General features: G+C 35.0%; 2 protein-coding genes across 3 annotated transcripts; one reads left to right on the top strand and one right to left on the bottom strand.

Moving 5' to 3' along the window:
• The first annotated feature begins 878 nt into the window (after positions 1 to 878).
• LOC107591359 (protein lifeguard 1) lies at positions 879 to 6,082 on the top strand. The gene is made up of 7 exons (XM_016280502.1): positions 879 to 933; positions 2,026 to 2,249; positions 2,367 to 2,446; positions 2,543 to 2,743; positions 5,040 to 5,168; positions 5,371 to 5,514; positions 5,612 to 6,082. Exons 2-7 carry the CDS (start codon positions 2,027 to 2,029, stop codon positions 5,762 to 5,764), a joined length of 930 nt encoding a protein of 309 aa, XP_016135988.1. The 5' UTR covers positions 879 to 933; position 2,026; the 3' UTR covers positions 5,765 to 6,082.
• Positions 6,083 to 8,745: 2,663 nt separating this feature from the next.
• Positions 8,746 to 14,249, bottom strand: parp2 (poly (ADP-ribose) polymerase 2). Of its 2 annotated transcripts, XM_016280499.1 has the most exons (18): positions 14,154 to 14,249; positions 13,819 to 13,907; positions 13,351 to 13,554; positions 13,095 to 13,268; positions 12,750 to 12,823; positions 12,536 to 12,586; positions 11,979 to 12,075; positions 11,808 to 11,883; positions 11,624 to 11,726; positions 11,385 to 11,538; positions 11,095 to 11,233; positions 10,580 to 10,643; positions 10,333 to 10,467; positions 10,073 to 10,200; positions 9,809 to 9,908; positions 9,571 to 9,669; positions 9,191 to 9,315; positions 8,746 to 9,101 (listed from the first exon to the last, which is right to left on the bottom strand). In XM_016280499.1, the coding sequence occupies exons 1-18, from the start codon at positions 14,243 to 14,245 to the stop codon at positions 8,942 to 8,944; spliced, it is 2,064 nt and encodes a 687-aa protein (XP_016135985.1). In that variant the 5' UTR covers positions 14,246 to 14,249; the 3' UTR covers positions 8,746 to 8,941. The 2 variants fall into 2 exon arrangements, with proteins under 2 accessions (XP_016135985.1, XP_016135986.1); XM_016280500.1 differs by lacking the exon at positions 14,154 to 14,249 and having other exon boundaries at positions 13,819 to 14,049.
• Positions 14,250 to 14,337: the final 88 nt, after the last annotated feature.

The raw sequence follows: 14,337 nt of genomic DNA, 5'->3' as shown, positions 1-14,337 counted from the left end.
TTCCAATGCCTATAAATCTTTTGTATGTCTGAAAATGTGTTTTTATATGTATTTTTTACAATAAATATGCTTAAGTGTGATGGTCTTTGTGCTCTGGATCATCTTTTCTCATGGAAATATATTACATGTACATATTATACTGACATTTATGTCAATATAACCTTAGTTGTGAATAAGAAAATTGACTGCTATATGGTTCAATTCTAATTTGACCACGGATTTATGATTGTGGAAGCTCTGTTTCCTTTACTTCCTTTTGTTTAAAAGGTTGTAGTGTCTCATTAATTTCATATTTGTTTTATGGTAAACATTTTTAATTCTGTTAAAAAGGAAGCACTTGTTCCTGAGTTAAGTGGGGTTTGCCATGAAGTGTCAAAATCCTGTATAACCTATATTTCGACAGCTCTTGTTGCACTTGCATTTTGTGGTCGAATTTGTGAAACATGTTAACCCTGCTAAAACCCCCATACACACACAACAGACAAACTGTCAAAGTGAACAAACTTTTACAATAATACTAAGACTGTGCTAGAAAGTCTAGCATGTTGCTTTATATCGGCAAATGTTCACAAGCTTGCCTAGTCAAGATTTTAGAATTTGCCTATTTGTGTGTCAAACAAGAGTACAACCGCTTAAAGATTGCATAGTTATGGTGGTCATTTAATGGTGGTGGAGTCATAAAAATGCACCAGTTCAATAAGTGGACACAGAAGGGAAGCTAGTGCTGTGAACTTTTACAATAAGCAACTTTTTGGTCAATGTGAGAACAACTTCACAACAGATTTTCCACAGAGTGTTTTTTTGTAAATGATGTAATAAGAGGATGTGGAACCTACTTCAGTCTGTGTGAAACAAAGGTGAGGCATTAAACATCCGAAATCTCTGAGAGCTCAGACTTCACGCCAGACCACACTGAGGGTAAGAAGAATCAAGGTACGTTTTTTTTTTTTTTTTTTTAAGTTATGTATATGATGTTATAAAATATCAATATTATTTTTGTGCATGCAGAAATCGATTGTTCTAAACAGAAAAGAAAAGAAATTACTAGTGTCAAATAAATTTGATCTAATTATAATCAATCAGTAAACCCTTTATAAATAAAGTGATAACATCAACTGAAATATGAATGAGAACAAAAGCCAGCTTTTAACGCTGAATGTTGCACTCTTTGTCTCTTTGATCAACTTTGTCAACCAATTGAGGATTTGGCCCATTTGTAATCCACTCAGCATTTCTAATTCAAATGAACTGCAATGCTACAGATTTAGGTGAACAGTAAAACAATACACAAATATGTTAAAGTGGTGCACCTTAGCATATGCAGTCTTAAAGCTTGCACTATGCAACCCTTTTAAAAAAACATCTTGTCTTTTTCCAATATAAAAATATTAAGGATATATTTACTTTTAATAAAAGTGTACTATTATACTTTTTGCAAAAAAGTGCTGCGCTAACAGATTGTGTGTAAACTTCTTACTGAGTTGAGAAGGAAATGTGAAAACCCAGCTAAAGTCATTTTTTGTGATTTACTGTTTTCTACATAAAATCATCCTTCATAAAGATGTAGAACATTCTGTGAAAATATAACCGTTATATCTTTAATGTTGACTAAGTAAGGCCATGTCAAAGATTGAAATCATAGTGAAATTAATGGTTGAAATCAAACTTTGATGCTTTTTATCTCATAATTAGATTTTGAGACTTTAGCCTGGATTTCACAGACAGGGTCACAATTTACTTTGATCCTATTCCCTTCTTAAACTTAAAAAAAAAACTGGAAAATTTCACAGTTTCTTTTATCAATATATCAGTACTCTCAGGATCATTTTCAATTTATTTCTATCTTCACCTATAAGTTAATTCTAAGATATGGAACTATAACAAACATTGCAGACCCCATTTCCTGTGCACTGTGATGCTTTTCTACATGTTTTTTTTCTTTGACTCCACCCCAAAGTGGAAACATCTTTTCCTGTTGTTTTGACATTCTGACAATGCAATCTCAACTAACCACATCTTGTTTAGGATGACAGATATAGAGAGCCAAAAACCTGTGCCTGAGAATGACCCTAGCCATGCAGCGACAGCACCAATGTATGCCCCACCGCCATACATGCCTCCTCCTTATCCTACGGGGCCTGTCATGTACCCTCAACCCGTTCATGTGCCAGTCAGCTTCATCCCACCCAACCTGCCGCCAGAAGAGACTGGCATCAGCAAAGCAGAAGAACCGAATCCAGACCCAGCAGGTTTTGCTATTTCACTGAATTATCCATCTAACATTTACTTAAAATTACGACAAAACCAAAATAACCATCGAATGACATGAATGTCATCACAGTAATAATATTTTTCTTTTTTAATAGCTGTATTTCCACCTGAGGAATGTCAGATGTTTGTGTCATCATTTGAGGATGATACTGTCCGGAAAGCGTTTATCAGAAAGGTGAGCATTTCTGTGATTTGCATGCCATCGTAAATATTATGATTGCTCTGAATTCTGGTCCTCATTGTCATTTCCAATCTCTCTCTACCCACGCAGGTGTTCAGTGTGGTAACAATTCAGTTACTAGCCACTTTCACTGTTGTCTGTGTGTTCACCTTCTCAAACACAGTCAAGGCAGCGGTTCAGAGTAACATCTGGGTGTACCTCAGTTCTTACATTATCTTTGCAGTAGTGGGCACATGTCTTGCTGTGTTTTCCACATTCAGTCGCACACATCCCTGGAACCTGCTGGGACTGGTGAGTGTCTGTGTGCTAATATGTGTCTTCATGCTGTGTGACACATACTGTAGCCGCCTACAGTTAGGAGATGATGAACTTTTCTATCAAAATAGAGTGCAACAGTTGGGTCCCAGAAGTAAAAATCACATTCATTTTCTCTATAGGGTAACTGATTTTTAACGTTGTTATTCAATGGTATATGCTTTTGTTGAAGACAGCAGCCCACATTGTTTTGACTTATTTTTTAAATAACCATCCAACACAGGAATTCCTAGTGAAAAATTACTTTACTCATGATTCTACAAAGAAATCTCCACCAGTCAGAGAACTCAAAAAAAGCAAATTGCAGCAAAAAACACTTTAGTGCCCTGCAAATGAGTTTCCCTACGCTCTTAAACTATGTTAATACATACACATATAAATCAACATCTTTAAATTAATTGTTCAATATTTCTTCATTGTCATTTGCAATGCGTCACATGATTGTAGTTCAAGCACACAGCTTTATTTGCTTTATTGTCCAATTTTTTTTTCTTCAAATCAAAGTTTGTAATGTTATGATCCATCTTGTAGCTGGTAGGTTTGGTTCAAGACTTTCAACTTTTTGAAATTTAATTGAAAAATGACAAATTACAACTCTTTAATTCGTTTTTTTTAAATCTCTACATGAAAAATGAATAGGTAAAATACTTCTTAAAACAAGGTCGCTGATAAAAGTAGGCACCCTATTCTTTTCTTGATTCTCCTTCATATTCTGTATGAAGGATTAGCTTGAAAACTGGCTTAAACACTCTAACCTTGAAAGGCAGCATTTCAATTAACCAAGTTGATTCCTTCTCTTTGTTCCTTCTGAATTTCCCCAAAAATTTACTACTTAACGGCATTCTATAATATATAGGTTGACCCAGGAAAAAAATCTCTTTCCTTTAAGTCAGCCATTGCATTTTGTAACTTGGTTACTTCCTCTCCTGACCACAACAGACTGGTGCAGCCTGTATTTCCTCTGTAAGTGCAGTGGCCGAAATATAAAGGTTTATGTGAGCATTATGTACAGCAGGTATCATCAAAAAAATAAACAGGGTGAAGAGGTTGTTATAATGCTGACTCTACATTATCTTGCTTATTATTCGGCCAAATGAATGGACATGAAATATTGATTTGTGAGAAAAAAGTTGATAAGATATATGAAAATACAAGCATAGCTATTGAGGAAGTCAGTTGCCTGGGATAAAAGTCAATTAAAAGGGTTTAACATTTGTTATTAAAAATGACCACAAAATGCAGCGATTACTAATCATAATAGCATTTTCCAAAGAGCTGTGATGTCCTGAATAGCTTTTACATTAGATCATAGAAAAGTAGGGCCAATTCACTAATAAATTCATACCTATTGTACCTATTTATGTGCACAGAAAAGTTCTCACAGACTTTCCGCCATCTTCACAGCAGAATTTGCTCTTACATTCCTTTTAATATTAATGAATCCGAATTATTACGTAAGTGAGCACATTCCAGCTATATCATTTGTATAAAACGTGCCTAAACATGTCCATATAAGGGCTTTCCTACATCTCTTTTTTGACCCTGGACCACAAAACCAGTCTCAAGTCGCTGGGTTATATAGCAATAGCCAAAAAAACATTGTTTGGGTCGATTTTTCTTTTATGCCAAAAATCATTAGGATATTAAGTAAAGATCATGTTCCATGAAGATATTTTGTAAATTTCCTACCGTAAAATATATCAAAACTTAATTTTTGATTAGTAATATGCATTGCTAAGAAGTTCATTTGGACGTCTTTAAAGGCGATTTTATCTGTATTTTGATTTTTTTGCATTCTCAGATTCCAGATTTTCAAATAGTTGTATCTCGGCCAAATATTGTCCTATCCTAACAAACCATACATCAATGGAAAGCTTATTTATTCAAATTTTAAACAAATTGACCCTTATGACTGGTTTTGTGGTCCAGGGTCACTTTTTTTCAACAGGTTTGCCCTAGACGACACGTGATTGTGTTTCAGACCTCTTATTTGTGCATTTGTCTATTCAGGTTGCATTTTATGTAATTTTTTTAAATGGTAAGCTAGAAATAAATACATTTGTAAAATCTAATTATTTCTAATAATGCATTTTATTTATTAAAAATGGCTTGACAAATTACTTGTTTATAAGGGACTATTTGTGTACTTGTGTGGTTTCAGTTGGTACTTCTATGTCTTGATCAGAAATCAAAATGCAATGTTATTACACTCAACACTTTAATTATAGGCTATGCCTTTGATAGGCCTAACATGCCCTATTATTGCCTGCAGTCAGTGGTTACGCTGAGTCTGTCCTACATGGTGGGAACTATAGCCTCATATCACAACACAAGTGCTGTGATCATCGCTTTAGGATCAACTCTGGTCATCTCATTCACCATCATCATTTTCTCTGCCCAGGTGTGTTCAGTTTCTCTATAAATTACACTAATCTGACATCAGCTAATTTTAAGTTAAAGTTAGCTATATGTAATTTAAAGCACTGAATTACCTGCATTAGATAAAAGAAAACCCTGAAAGACTAATTCAGAAAAGCATAACCTGACTTTATATAGTTGCTCTGCAACCTCTAAACTAATTTCCTTTGCTGTGATCCTTTCAGACTCGCTTGGACTTCACAGTTTGTAATGGTATTCTGCTCATACTGTCTGTCGACTTACTCATGTTTGGATTCTTCAGCATCTTTTTCTACTCCAGTGTTCTGCAAATTGTCTATGGATGTCTGGGAGCTCTTCTTTACGCCTTGGTAAAGCACGATCAACATTTAATAATACTAACCACTTAAGAAAGTATGATGTAATTTGTGTCTCGCTGTTACCAATGTTTCTCTTTCTCTCATGTAGTTTCTGGCAGTGGACTGTCAGCTGGTGATGGGCAGACAAACATACAGCCTTAATCCTGAAGAGTATGTCTATGCTGCTTTAATTATCTACCTGGATATCATTATGATATTCCTCTACATACTTATGATTTTGGGTGGGAGCTCCAAAAATTAAATTCACACATGCATAACTTGTGGCACTCCCAATCTGCACATGCCGGCTGATATTCAACCTTCTGACCTCAAATATTCTTACATCACTGCTATGCTCTCTCTACTGGTCCACTGATCGTACTTGTATCTTGTTGTTTGTATTTGATTAAGATGCACTTTTGAGATGCACTCTTTTCATTTTATTTTATTTTTGTAGATGACCATATTTATAAATTGCAGTCTTACAAATTGTTGATCACAAGAACCTTTTGTAAAATGCCTTAAATGTTATAAATGTGATAAACATCCCACTGATGTGAATCATGAACTACTAACACGTATGTCCCTGTAATGTGACTGCTTAAATCAATAAAATCTGTTTATTTCAACAAAATCATATTTTAATTGCCTATGCAAGTAAAAATGAATACTAAAATGTATATTGCATGTAAATATAGCACATTATTTTGATTATTAAAAATAATAATATAATATTCAATTTACACTGACAGACAGTCAAAAGACAATTAATTCTCAGACAAAAAAAATCTCTAAACGGTCTCATGAATTTATCAGTTAGGCTATGTATATGTTTTGGTTAGGTAATTGGCTGACTGTATCTTTGTTATTTAATAGTAGGTTAAATGATTGAGACTCTCTGCCTTACCAGAGTGTGAAAAAGATATGGAACTAAGAAGTGGCCAGGCAGGGTAATAATAATATTCATTGTAGTAGAGGGTGTAGCCTTCCTCATGTCATTCAAAATCTCTGCATTTATTTCTTCCAGTGAACACAAAAGAAATATTCTAAAGAATCTTAATACAATAACTTTCAATACAATGACACTTACAGTTCATTGTGATCATGTATGTCAAGCTCTAAATAAGACAACAAAGAGGACGAGAGAAAATAAGATTTTCAGCAAATACCAACATACAATTGTTACAGTGTTTTTGTCCTTTTCAAAAGCCTGAAACCACAGAGACCAATCCCACCCCACACACAACAAATCCCAATTTAACCCCTGTTGAAAATAAATAAATCATAAATAAATTAAAATTAAAAATAACTTAAATGGAAAATTACACATAAAATGTCAACTTCAAAGAATACACAGGAGGTAACCCTTACATTAAAGTCAATATTTTTCCATCAATACAGTAGTTTTAACAGCTTGATGAGCAGAGAGATTCATAAAATCATTTCAAATCAATACAAAAAATCCTAAAATTGGGCATACAATTTGTGCAGTGGCTATTGGTCAGTGGAGTTGTCGGTGAACTGAAAGGTGTTTTTTTTTGTTTATTTTAACACCCTGATTGCATGATTCCTTTGTCTTTTAGATATTATTAGCCTAAATAATCTAATGAATATATAAGATTGCTAACTTAATTAAATATTCTCAACTAAATATAATTTCAAGGTTAATGAAATCTGCAATGCTTCATTAATTGTTAAAACCAGGTCTTTGGAGCCCCCTAAATAAGTGAGTGCAATTCTTTGTGGTAGCTATAGACTTGAATTTTTACCCGCTCAAATAACAACATTGGAACGAGGGAAAGAAAGAGAAGGCATTCGCCTTATTAGAAGTCAGTGTACCATCAGAATTATTTTGAAACTGATATTTCAAGGTAAGAAAGGTCATTCAAAGTTACATTGTATTGTGGCTCAGTTAAAGAATCCCCAAGTAGCATATAACTGTCTCTATTTAGGTGCATTTAATGCTTTAAATAGCCTTTCACTGCAGATCAACTTTTCTTTTGAACTGTGTTAATGGAGATTTTGAGAAAGAAATGGTGTAGTTCGATCATATACTAGGCTTCATGAACGCTTCGCTTCAAGTCTTTTTGTGTGTGTGTTCACCTTAAAAAAGAAACAGCATACAAGTTTGAAATTACATTCCTTTAGGGAGAATTATACCTAACCTTAAAGTAAACTACATAGTCTTTAAAGCTGTACTTCAACCAGTTTTTCTAGACCAACCTGGGTTTTTTTGGGTGTTGGATTCATGTGTCATTCAAACATGTCCTGCAGGAATAAATTTAGACATGATGTGAAAATTTTTGAACACTGGTAACTTAAGTGTTTACAAAAATGTAGATATGGTTACATGTCTACACATTACCATGTAGTAAGAGGATAAAACCAACCTCAGCCTGTGTGAAACAAAAATATTCATGAAGACTGTTCATTTAGATCTGTTCTAATCTAATCTGTAAATCTAACATCTATTAAGTGGACTCTGAAAACACAGTGATAACATCTGATGCAATATTAATTCGATCAAGACCCAGTATTTCCACATTAAATGGTGCATTCTGGTGCTTAAATGTACAGGCAACAAATTGCTAACATTTGCTTCTCTGTAATCCACTTATTTTCTAAATCAAAAGCTTTGGTTCGAACTACTCCAATGCTAGAGTAGCTTTTATAATAATTATTATCACTATTTTTAAATTAGACGTTTTTACTCATATAATATATGTTGTTCTTTTATGTGGATATCATTGTGATATTTCTCTACATCATGATTTGGGGTGGACTCCATGAACTAAAGCAATGTTTATGCATAGACATATATAATATATTCATGCAGCAGAACACAGTTTTGTGTAAAGTGCTCATACAACCATTCATATGCAAATCAAACAGAAAGTGGTATTTACATAGTAAATATTGATTTACACAGAAATACTCTCAATACTCATGAGGCCCATTAACATACTCTCTCTCACACAAAACATGACTAAATAAAGTTGTATTTCTACAATCATCATGTAAATATTGAATTGATCAGCTTTTTCATCTTACACCCACTCCCCCTTATATTAATTTTGATGTACTGCTACTCAATTTATGCTTCAGTGTAATAAAGTCATATACATTCTACCAAACTAATAGATTCTGTTGTTTGTATTTCACAGATTTAAAGAAAAACATAAACAAAATCATATATAATACAGTATAACAGTAGAAAATGTAATATTATTTGATTTTATTTTGATTCATAATTGGAATATTCCATTTGTCAACGGAAATTACTCAACTTCAGATAGCTATTGAAGTTACAACAGACATTTACAGAACAATATGTTTAAGTCTATTTAAATTCATGAACACATGAGCTACATACAGTATAACTATAGTGTAGGTCCTTCATCTGTAAAAACTGTTCTAAATGTAAAGAATCCAGACTGCCTCACCACAGCGAAGAAAAGTTAAACTGAACTCGGAGGAGATACTTCATCTGTATCTGAGCAGGGTTATAAACAATGTACTCGTTATAAAGCAGGGTGTAACCTCCCTTCTGCCCCACCCCAGTCTTCACCGAGGGTCCCATGGGTACGGTCACACCATCCCTGAGAGAGAACGAGAAAAAAGTCTTCAGTATAGCACTTATGACTTAATCATGTAAAACATAAAAAAGAAAATCGAAACGCAATCTCACAACGCAACATAGTTGTTTGGGTCAGGCGCAGTTTGCCCCAGGCCTTTTGTGCTATGTTTCCCAGAAGGCAGTTGGTCAGCACTGTAATCTGCATCCAAAAGTTCATTACTATTCCCAAGGGCAACCTGTGAACAAAATATTGAAGTTACTTTTTCCTGTAATCAGTAGCTTGTAATCATTTTAGCTTTTATATCTTTTAAAAATAAGTGTTATATCACTGTAGCAGTTTTTACTCAAATATACTCCCTAAATGAATGCTGTCCTTTTCTATGTATCCAACATTCTATTCATCAAAGTATCCTGAAAAAAGTATCAGTTTCCACAAAAATATTCTGGAAGTGGGAGCAGATCTTTTGATGTTTAGATACAAAAAAACCAACCTCGCTCAGCAACAAGAGTCCTTGGTTGTTCTTCTGATTGGCAAAGCAGTAATTAGCACTTTTAGATGACATGTCTGCAAAGTAGATCCCCTTACCAAACTTGAGGGGGAGGAAAAGTTACAAAATTATATTGGTTTGAATTGTTGTGGTCCATTGCTTTTAAAAAGTATGTTGTAATGGTGGGAGCCAATATTATATTGATATTATTTGTATGATTCAGTATATCTCTGCGTCTCACCATGTATCCGGTCACTGGAGCCTCTGGAGGGGCCACTCGCAGCCCCTGACTCAGGATCCCCACCCAGTTCAACAGACGGGAACCATGCCACAGGAGCATTCTAGCATCCACAACAACAAAAACAAAGTGTACTATCTGAAATATGATTGCTGTAATTCAGTGAAATCAGATGAGGCACACACTAGACCAGAATTTAAGGGAGTTCCTGTTTACATAGAGCATAACATAATTGATGAAGTATAATTGAGGAAGGTGGTTTGGTACTTGTTTTCCATCTCAGAGCAGAAGTTGTCCTTCTCGCCCTCTTTCTCCACAGCAAAGATGTCCAGAATGGTCATTGTGTAGTCAGAATGGGTGGGTGCATGAGTGGACTGAAGATATTTCTCTACAACCTTCACAAAGACAGAGAGTTTGTGTCTAAAACTGCATATTTAAACAGACTAAGTAAACATCCACCATCCAAAATTCTACTATTAAAATTATATTGTACTTCAGCCATAAAAGAGTTAAGTCCCACACTGTACCTTGTATTCATTGTTGTTAGAATCCAGTGGCTGCAGTCGACATTGTAGAGACTGATACTGTCTGTCCAAAGGATGCTCATCATTCTGAATACTAGACTGAACCATTTTCACTGCTATCTGGATGTCACTTAAAGCCTAAAAGACAAAAAACATGACTATAAACATGTGAATGCAGTGAAATATAAACTGTCAATCAATTCTAACCATTCAACATCAGCAATATTGAGCACCAATTACAATGTCGCACCTCAAGCAAAACAATTTTCTCCTTTAGCTCATCCTCTGTGCGTATTATGGGGGGTGTCCGCAACCTGAATGAACATCAAGTAGTCAGGAACAAACATAAACACACATATACAAAGTGAATAAAAAAATCTGAGTCATTAAGCCATATTAGCCACACTATTGTTAAAAAATGTAGCCTCGGGAAGATTTGTGTGTGTGTGTTTGAAAAAGGTCTCTCATGATTGCCAAGTTTGCATTAATTTGATCAAAAAGCAGCAATATTATGAAATGTTATTACAATTTAAAATAATGTTTTCTATTTTAATATACTTGTCATTTATTCCTGTGATGAAAAAGCTGAATTTTTAGCAGCCATTTCTCCAGTCTTTAAAAGAACAGGATTTATTTGAAAACATTTTAACATTATAAAGTCTTGACTGTCACTTTTGATCAATTGATGTATCCTTGCTAAATAAAAGTATTAATTAATTATTTAATTTACCTGACTCAAAGCCTTTGAATGGTAGTCTAACTTACCCAAAGTCATGGGGGATGCGAGTGTAAAACTGGTTGCATGCATCCAAGAGTTCCTTATTACTCTTCTTTTTCTTTAAACACTCCTCGATCCTCTTCAAAGAGGCATAGCCTGCTCGAATTTGCTCTGTTGTTAGTTTTCCTTTAGCAAAAAACAAAATAATTTAATGGTTTTCATTTGCAATTTTATCATATAAAAATGTTTGTGTTGTTTAGCTTGAATGCATTCATCATCACTAAGAATATACAAGATTCATTCCATCAGTTTGGTACACAAATGCACACACACTCACCGAGTGGGGCTTTTTTGGTGTCAAACTTCATTTCTAGCACACACTCTTCCATGGCTTTGAGGTCACATATAAGCTCTAGGAGAGACTGGACCTTGCTGTTCAGCTGGCAGGGCTTTATTTCAGGAGGAGAGGATACCACAGCCTTGTCCTTCTCCTGATGAGAGGAAAAATTACTACAATGAGGAATGAAACAAATGTAATGCAGAGCAATGGATCATGTGGTATTGAGGACTTTTTACCTTGTCTTCAGTGCTGTAGTCTACGAATACCATGTCATATTTTCCTGCAACTTTCTCAAAATTTGCTCGATGCTCCCACTCATTCTTGGTCTTGTCAAAGAATCTGCATATAAGCAAATAATAAGCTAAATCTTTCTTATATCTTATATGAGTAAATAACATTGATTAATTTTAAAAAATGTACTTCTTTTTGAAGGAGTCTTTGGCCTGAGCAAGATTCCCCCCACAGTTAACCAAGCTGTTTTGTCCTACTTTACCCACTGAAGAGAAAAACACAACAAGAACATGGATGATAATGTGTAATGATAATAAAGGCCAGCCTGGTGAAGAGCATCTGACGTGTTTCGGTACACACCTCGTCCCCACCTCATCCAAATGCTGTAAGTTTTTCCATTGTCATCCTGAAGAAGCTGAATCAGGTAATATTTATTGTTGTTGAACTGAAGATTAGTCTGTAACAGTTAAAAGCCAAAGAAAAGGATATCACACAATGTCATACGCTGCATATTGTTTTCATATACACAAACATTCACAAGTTTAGGATCAATATGTTGTTGTTTTTTTTAAAGTAAGAATGACATTTTTATTTGTAGAATGAAAGGCGTTTATTCAGCAAGGAAGCATTACACTGATTAGAATTTACAGTTTAAGCCATTTATAATTTTACAAAAGCACTTATTCTTGAGCACCAAATCAGCATATTAGAACGATTTCTGAATGATCATGTGACACTGAAGACTGGAGTAATGGCTGTTGAAAATAAGATAATTACTTTTAAATTATATTTCACAATATTACTGTTTTTGTTTTTGATCAAATAAATGCAACCTTGGTAAGCATAGGAGACTTACACAAAGAAAATCTTATCGACCCCAAACTTTTGAACAGTAATGTTATATCTTCAGTACTCACCTGATTCAGCATTACATCATATACATCAGCCCCCTCGCTGTAGACGTGGGCCTGTAAATAATCAAAAATAAGAAATATAATGAGAAGAATGCACTGAAGTCTATATCTTGAAGAATAGGGATGTTGTAAAAGTTTTAAAGGTGATTGCACAATAGTCAAATGTTGTACAGTAATTTCACTTCACATGAACCTATGATGCATTTAAGGTAATTGCCTTTCCAATTTTAGCCTTGCATTCTGGATCAACCGGGGCTTTTCCTTTCATAATGACCATCTTCACAACCTCTTCTTCAGAACATGAGGGGAAAAAAACAAAACAACAGTTAAAGTCAATCTGAAACTTATGTAATGTGATGTATTTGAGAGTGAAAGATATTCAATCAATATATAAAAAAAATGTAGGACAGGACAAATTCTGTCCAATGGGAATTGAATGGATTGTGGAAAGTGGTCTCAATTTGACAGGTGATTGAAGGAGAGGGGTTGAAAACTAAGAGGGATTGGTAACATCAGACAAAAAGAAAAGTCAAAGGAAGTTCATCCATCAAAGAAGCATCACCTTTACTCTCTTCTTTTACAACGGGCTTGGCTTTGTTCGCTCTCTGACTTTTCCCTTCTTTGCGTCTCTTCTTAGAAACCGGTTGCTCCTCTTCCTCTTCTTTCTCTTCTTTAACCTGAACAACACCTGCAGCTCCATTTTTGCCATTCAAAGCATCCCCTTCATTTGCATCTTCTGCAGTGCAATAAATAAGCAGCTATTAGATTTCTGTGACAGATACTGATGCAACATCAGACACAGGTACACACAGACATACCTGACTTCACTTTCTGAAGGCGTATTTTTCGTTTGTACTTGGTGACAGTATTAGTCTGAGTCATTTTCACAAGATCCACCTCATAACCAGGTCCGATCTCCAGTGACACCGACTTTTCACCGGCCTGCTTTGCTGTATCCAGCTGGACACAGACCTCTGGAGGATACGGTTCCCACTCACCATCGTCCCCCTTCCACTGCCAAACTGAAAAGAATGAAATATTCAGTAATCATTAAGTGAAATATGAATATCTAAAACTAAAACAGTGTCACACCTATACAATCAAAGTGATTTAGAGATTAAACACGATCAAATTGGTGTGGCTGTGGATTTACACATATTTACTTGAAAAAGCAATTGGTGTGAATGTGCAATATTAACAGTTTTCAGTGCTTGACTAACATACTGTAAATGCTGGTTATGAAACTTTGAGCTGTTTTGGCATGTTCACTGAAAGTGAATTCATACCCGTCTTCGCCTCTGAAGCTTCACTGCTTGAATCTGCCACAGACTTGCCCCGGCAACTTCTTGTTCGTCGCATGCTTTCCACAAAACAGCTGAAATGAAAGAAACGTTTCTTGCACCGACGGTTTACGTATTACGCAAGTATTACATAAACGGAGTTATCCAGAAACGTGGTGAATGAATATATGATGACTCATATCATTTGAGTTTCTATCTACTTCCTCCTCCTCATCCCATAACCATGGATATTGCGTCAAAACAACTTTAGAGAAATGTTACAACATAATATACATTAAAATTTAAATAATCACATGATTTAAATGGTTTTCTGCACCTACCTAAGATTTAAGATCTCTACTTCGGTGTAATCTCGCGAATGGCGCGAAAAGTATATTAGCGCGGACCTTTTGTCTGGGAACGAATTGAGCATTGAGCTCGTTTCTAGACGGATTTATTTTGAAGTCATATTGCCGACGACCACATGAGCATGCGACCATACAGTGACTGGTGACTGTAACCAGT

The sequence above is a fragment of the Sinocyclocheilus grahami genome, unplaced genomic scaffold (genome assembly GCF_001515645.1).
Source record: "Sinocyclocheilus grahami isolate Dianchi unplaced genomic scaffold, SAMN03320097.WGS_v1.1 scaffold141.1, whole genome shotgun sequence".
Classification (NCBI taxonomy): domain Eukaryota; kingdom Metazoa; phylum Chordata; class Actinopteri; order Cypriniformes; family Cyprinidae; genus Sinocyclocheilus; species Sinocyclocheilus grahami.
The sequence above is the reverse complement of the archived record's forward strand: the minus strand, read 5'-3'. Positions and strand labels throughout refer to the sequence as shown.